The following is a 6,704-nucleotide window of genomic DNA, read 5'->3' on the forward strand; positions in this document are numbered from 1 at the left end:
CTTCTCTGGGCCTTTCTGTCTATTTGCTGAGGCCAGGCAGTGCTCCATAAAGAGATGGAGAGAGAGTGCTTTGCAAAAAAAAAAATCGTAGCAATGAATGATTAGCACAGGATTTTTGCAAACACTGAAGTTTTTGTTCTAACAAGCAGTCATTTACTTCTGAAGAAATTTCTCTGAGCCCATTGTGAAGAGGACAGCCTCGTTGATGCTCTGGGTGATGTAATCTATGTTGTTGGCATTAATAGAGGTGAAGTTAATCCGACCATTCTTCGGGATGTAGATATGCTTCTTCTTGACCAGGTATTCCAGCTGCTGGGCTAGTGATAATTACAGGCCTTCAGAGCCTGGGGCGTTCACCTCTTAGCTCCCCTCTAGCCTGGACTTGGGAGTGTCAGCATTTTTTTAGGGGGTGGTGTCCAGAAGGATCTTTAAAGCAGCCTCACTTTCTTCAGAAAAGACCCAAAATCTGGAGCAAAGCTAGGGACTGGACACCTAGTCAGTGAAGTTTAATCTCAAAGACTGGCCCAAGGTCAGAAATTGAGGAGCCACCCCTTATCAGACACTTACAGTTGAGTCCAAGATAGCTATGGGTCCCCTTCTGGTCAGTGATGTGATTCCAGGAGCCAGGGGTTTGCAGGAGCCGGAGCTTCTCCTTCACCTTTTCCTTGATCAGCATGATGTTCTCTACAACCCTTTTTAGACTGTGCTTCCTGCCAAGGAAGGACAACAAGAAATAGGGGTGCAAGATCTCCCCCTGCTCTCAGATCTCCTTGTGGCCATCTCACTCTTCTTGCCTTCAAAAGCCCCCAACAGAGTGCCTGAGGGCACACCAGTTTAGCCAGGACTCTGGGATGGTTATGAATGCGGGGAGGGGTGCAGTGAACCCATATTAATTTAAACAAGCCAAGCAAGCTCCTAAGCAGTTTTCGCAAAGGCAGAAAGCCTCTGGCCGTTGTTGTTATGTGTTGTCAAGTTGGTTCCGACTCATGGCAAGCCTCTGATCCTCCATAATCCTCTCCTGCAATCTGGAAGAGCTCAAGTAGCTCCACTGAACTGTATCCAGAAAGAATGTCTATTGCCCACTCTCCCAAGGTAGGGTAACCCTTGCATGCTGTTGCTGTTGTTGTCAATTGTCGAGTCAATTGTCCCATACATGGGGTCGCCGTGAGTCAGAATAGAACTGCTCCATACGGTTTTTGAGGCTGTGACCTTTTGGAAGCAGATCACCAGGACTGTCTTCCAAGGCCCCTCTGTGTGGGTTCAAACCACTAACTTTTCAGCTAGTAGTCAAGTGCTTAACTGTTTGTGCCACCCAGGGACTCCTAGGTATACAGTAGGCCCTCAGTAAATGGTGATGAATGAATGGAGTAAAGAAGTTATATAGGCAGGAAAAGAAGCACCCAGCTTAACCCCGTGAATCAGTGGGAGCATAGGTATCCAGAGGCTCTGCTCATCCCTTCCTGCCCCAACCCTTATCCTTACCATTCTCCCTGCAGAGCAGGGTTACAGAGGATCGAGGTGATGATGCGGGCACCCATAGTAGGAGGGTTTAACCACAGGACTTGGGCGAAGTTCATCAACTGGGAGAGGACGCACAGCAGGTGCTGGTTGCTGAGTGCTACCACGGCTAGGACCCCCACTCCTTCATCTGCAGCATTAGGACAGAAATCCTCATTTTTCAGTCTCCTCCTCTACTACCAGGACCTTCACCTATGACAGTGTTCTTCCTCCAGCCTTGCAGAAGGTTGAACTATGGGGCTTTCATCCCAGCCCAGCCAGGGTGGGATCTGGCTCCAGGAAATTGCTAGAGGCTATTCTTCCAGAAAACTACCCATAAGAGCTAGTCTTAAAGGTAAAAGGGACTTGAAAGATCACTAAATTCTCCTCCCTCAGCTTACAATTGAGAAAACAGAGGCCTAAGGGGGTGAAGTAATTTAACCACAGTCAGTTTTAGTGGCTAGTTCTAGTAGCTGAGGTAAGACAATATCATAGCACCAAACGTCTAGTCCAGTGCTCTTCCTATCTGCCTCTGTGGTGTTCTCTCTGGAGTCCTTAGCTCTCTCCAGAGGGTAAGAGATGCCAAAAGCATCTTTTGTGCCATGGGTGTAGCACCACTTCGGCTCCAGGCTGCCCTTCTCCTTCTAGGTCATGCCCATACCATACCATAAATGCCAAAATTCTTGGACAGGGACTGGCTGCAGAAGAACTCAAAGCCTTGAGCCACAAAGTATCGTAAGATTCTACTATCCTCGTTCAGGTTACCAGAAGAGAAACCTTGGCTGGAAATGTCAAAAAATGGAAACATCTTCTTTCTCTGTAGGAGAAAGGAGAAGGAAGTAACGTCCCAAACAGGATGAGAAAAGGATGAAACTGATGGAGGAGATAGTGGATGGCAAGCGGGAGGAAGGAAAGGTGAGAGGTTGGGCTCACCTTCATGATGGACATCAACTTTTTCCACTGACTTTGTGTCAACTTGCAGTCTGCAATGTTCCCAATTGCAAGGACACTGCCACATGGGGCCTGCTGCAGGTAGAGATCATCTCATCAGGCACCGCCACTACCAAGTGGTAGTGACACCCGGGCATTGGGAGGGCAAGCACTCCCTGTGTTGGTTCCTACTAAAGGGCAAGGCAAATCCAAGCCTAGTAAAGGCCTTGAATGATTAGAGGGGCAAAGGGGTGGAAAGGAAATTAAGACTCTAAAGCAGGTTTAGGAAGAAGTTTCTGAGCAGGTCCTCTCTACCTTCACCACATTGATGAGTATACTGGGGTCCGTGCACATCTGCTTGGGGTTCCAGAAGGAGTATTCATGAACTGTAAAGCCCATGTCCTGGAAGACGAGTCCATACAATTCTGTGGGAACACAGCCCCCCCTCAGCTGGTACATGGGAAATGGAGAGATGGAGGCAGAGATACTACAGAATAGGCCTGAGGGTCATGGCTGAAGGTGGGACCATCACAGGAAAAGGACAAGCATAGCATGGCTTGTCCACCATTTTTCTTGTGACAGAGGCTGAGAAGGACAATAGTGAAGATGGCAATTGGGGTGAGAATCAGGAACGGGGGCGGGGATCTTCTGTCACCCTCATTTTGAGTAACACTCACCTTTTTGAAAAGAAGTGATATAAACTATTCGAGAATCCTGATGCCAAGTTCTGAGGAACCGGGCCCCAATCTGAAAGGCACCATTGTCGCCAACAGTGTGCACACCCCCTACCTGCCAGCAAAAAAATCATAAATAAAGCTTTAAAAAGAGTAGTAAGAAAGACACAGACAGAAAGACGAAGGCCACTTGAGGACGCATCTACAAGCCCATGATCACTGGCCACCACCAGAAGCTAGGAGAGAGGCGTGGAAGATTCTCTCTCAGAGCCCTCAGAAGGAAATCAACGGGGCCAATATCCTAATTTCAAACTCCTGGCCTCCAGAACTATATACAAGGAAAAAACCAAACAAAACCCGTTGCCATCGAGTCGATTCTGACTCATAGTCAGACCCTATAGGACAGAGAAGAACTGCCCCATAGGGTTCCCAAGGAGCACCTGGTGGATTCAAACTGCTGACCTTTTGGTTAGCAGCCATAGCTCTTAACCACTACGCTACCAGGGTTTCCATGCTAGGAAAAGTGCTCTCTAATTCATTTGTTTCTTAACTCATTCATTTATACATTTATTCATTCAACAAATTGTTGACCTTGGAGATACAGGGGAGATCCTAACCCAGATGGCATGCCAATTATGATTTAGACCTCTGATAACATCATCTGAAAAACTACACGTTGGTTTTTCAGAAGTTGGATCTTTATGTTTTTTAAACAGCTATATTGAGATATAGGAGACTTGGTGGCACAGTGGTTAAAGCTCTTGACTACTAACCGAAAAGTCAGTGGTTCGAAACCACCAGCTGCTCCACAGAAGAAATATATGGCAGTCTGCTTCAGTAAAGATTACAGCCTTGGAAACCCTATGGGGCAGTTCTACTCTGTCCTATAGGGTCGCTATGAGTTGGAATCAACTAGATGGCAGTGAGTTTGGGTTTTTTTGGTATATTGAGGTATAAATGGCATATAATAAACTGCACATACTTAAAGTGTAAAAAAAGAAAAGATTAATAATGGTACAATAAAACTTGCAAAAATGGGAACCTGTATAAGGCGGAAATCTGTCAGAGAAGGAAAGCTTAAATATTTTCCACTAATAGAGAGCCATAGAAAAGTGGTAGACTGCACCCTGTCAAAGACAGAGAACTTGCGAGACCCAGGAAAACAAGGCAGTCCTGTTGAGTTCTGGCTGTCACAGGTTTCACTGTAATAACAGGACAACCTAAGATTCAGAAAATTCCTTCTTTAAAGAGCTGTGAAATAAGTCATGTGGGTGGTGCAGAGAGCACTGGATTTGGGTTCTGATCTCAGCCCTGCCCTTCAATGGCTACAAACTGTGGACCCTCTGAGCCTCAGATGTCTCTTTTGTCAATGCCAGGGGGCCCTCCAAGGTCCCTTTCAAGTTTAAGATGGTACAACCCCACATCTCCATTCCCTGCGGTCTGGGTCAGTAAGGGGAGGTCCCTTCTTCTCACCCTGTTCTCCGCAATGGCTTGGCTGTGCTTTCCAAAGAGCAGTTCCAAGGAGGCCTGGATGAACGACTTCATGCCCACCACAGGCATATGCTCATAGTTCAGGGAGGGATCCTGTGAGATCTGCAGTCGGAGCTTTCTCACCACAGGAGAAACCCAGGGGTGCCCGTCTTCAGTCATGCAGACTGTAAGCAAAGTGCAGAGGGAACTGGGACACCTGGCCACGGGGCCAGAGTCTGGGCTCTGCAGATAGCCCACAAAAAACCCAGCTGTCCCAGGACTCCGGAAAGTTGCCTATGAAAAGACAACTTTCTCTCTCTTTTTTTTTCTTTCCAAAAACAACATGCTGTCTGTGAATCTCTATAACTTTTTGGCTTTTTATAAAAGACACAACAAACCCAGGACATTTTAAAGGGTAAAAATTATACTCGAGGTGGAAGTTACAGATGTATAAGACTAAACGAAGGTAAGCCGGACTTTTACAGCTGAGCGGGCTGGCTGCATTCAGAAGGATCCATTTTGGGAACCATTCTGTGTTCAGGAACAGAAAAGAGAGAGAGTAGGGAGAAGGGAGAGGCTGAGGAAAGGAGGCTGAGGAAAGTGCAGTGCCCATGCCAGCCCCAAAGCATAGAGCCGGGGAAGAGGATTTGCTAATGCCTGGAAGTCCCCATAGGAGGGCAGAGGACATGGGATGACCTGGCGACGTTCTCCGCTCTTTCCTCCCACTCAAACCTAGGCAGTTCTTTTAGCAAGAAAAGGCCTCTGCACCTGCAAAGCCTTGGGCCATCCCTCCTCCTGTCCCTGCAGCAATGTAATACTGCCCTGCTAGGGACGGTTGGAGCCCTGGTGGCACAGTTGTTAAGAGCTATGGCTGCTAACCAAGAGGTCAGCAGTTCAAATCCACCAGCCGCTCCTTGGAAACCCTACAGGGCGGTTCCACTCTGTCTTATAGGGTCGCTACGAGTTGGAATCGACTTAACAGCAACAGGTTTTTAGGGGCAGTTAGGAGTCCCTAGGTGGTGCCAACAGTTAATGTGCTCTACTGCTAACCAAAAGGTTGGAAGTTTGAGTCCACCCAGAGGCACCTCAGAAGAAAAACCTGGTGATCTACTTCCAAAAACTCAGCCATTGAAAACCGTATGGAGCACAGCTCTACTCTTGACACGTTTGAGGTCACCATGAGTCTACCCTACAGCAACTGTTTTTCTTTCTTTTTTTTCAGGGGCAGTTACGATATACTAAGAAACCTTGGTCATGCAGTGGTTACACGATTGGCTGCTAACCGAAGGGTCTGCAGTTCAAACCCCCCATCTGCTCTGCGGGAGAAAGATGTAGTAGTCTGCTTCTGTGAAGATTTACGGCCTTGGAAACCCTATGGGGGCAATTCTACTCTGTCCAGTAGGGTTGCTATGAGTCAGATTCAACTCGACTGCAATGGGTAGGATATACTAAGTCTTATCCCTGGGTGGCGCCAATGACTAAACACTTGACTACTAGCAAGAAGGGAGGTGGTTCAATCTCACCCAGAGACACCCCTGAAGACAGCCCTGGTGATCGGCTTCCAAAAGGTCAGAGCCTTGAAAACCCTATAGAGCAGTTCTACTCTGCACACCTGGGATCACCATGAGTCGGACTCAACTCGACAGCAACTAACAACAACAAGAGTACTCCAAAACTACTAGGCAGCTACCTCTGTAGGCCAGGAACGTCTTGTTAGGGTGATCATCTTGTTTGTAGCTCTTTAGCAAGCTGCCTTCTAGCTTGTGGGCTACGGGCACATCAGCGAACACTGAAAGGGTGGGCATACTGAGATGAAAGTGGAGCCGAGACTATGACTTTGCTCCTATGCTCTTTCTCCCTTTCTTCTGCTGGGAGCCTTCCTCCAAGCCTGGGCCAGACAGGTCTGCCTCTTCCCAAAGCCTTGGCAGCTCCAATGCAGAGGCCCAACAACTGGTTACCAGAGCAACAGAACCTCACAACTCCCAGTCTCTGTGGTGACGATCCTCAAGGGCCACAGGAACATTCCACAGCACTTGAGAATTCCCTGAGAGAGTGGGCGGGGTGGGGGGAGGCAATCTATTCTCCAGCCCCAGGTTGCCCAATGCAAAATAACACTCCAGCCCCTTTGAAGAT

At 47.9% G+C, this 6,704-nt stretch overlaps 1 protein-coding gene across 1 annotated transcript; it reads right to left on the minus strand.

Moving 5' to 3' along the window:
• Nucleotides 1–153: 153 nt before the first annotated feature.
• On the minus strand, nt 154–6,376 carry GOT1L1 (glutamic-oxaloacetic transaminase 1 like 1). Its single transcript, XM_004383427.1, has 9 exons — nt 6,262–6,376; nt 4,575–4,756; nt 3,105–3,216; nt 2,743–2,852; nt 2,431–2,523; nt 2,164–2,314; nt 1,483–1,648; nt 568–710; nt 154–317 (listed from the first exon to the last, which is right to left on the minus strand). The coding sequence occupies exons 1-9, from the start codon at nt 6,374–6,376 to the stop codon at nt 154–156; spliced, it is 1,236 nt and encodes a 411-aa protein (XP_004383484.1).
• Nucleotides 6,377–6,704: the final 328 nt, after the last annotated feature.

The sequence above is a fragment of the Trichechus manatus genome, unplaced genomic scaffold (assembly GCF_000243295.1).
Source record: "Trichechus manatus latirostris isolate Lorelei unplaced genomic scaffold, TriManLat1.0 scaffold00109, whole genome shotgun sequence".
In the NCBI taxonomy this organism is placed as follows: domain Eukaryota; kingdom Metazoa; phylum Chordata; class Mammalia; order Sirenia; family Trichechidae; genus Trichechus; species Trichechus manatus.

What these genes read in the sequence shown, in the direction of transcription:
- GOT1L1 (XM_004383427.1), bottom strand. Translation starts at nt 6,376, where the DNA reads ATGCCCACCCTTTCAGTGTTCGCTGATGTGCCCGTAGCCCACAAGCTA. An exon ending in TATCACTTCTTTTCAAAAAG is followed by an intron (nt 2,853 to 3,104) that starts GTGAGTGTTACT and finishes GTGTTCCCACAG; the next exon opens with AATTGTATGGACTCGTCTTC. An exon ending in TAGCTATCTTGGACTCAACT is followed by an intron (nt 318 to 567) that starts GTAAGTGTCTGA and finishes AATTATCACTAG; the next exon opens with CCCAGCAGCTGGAATACCTG.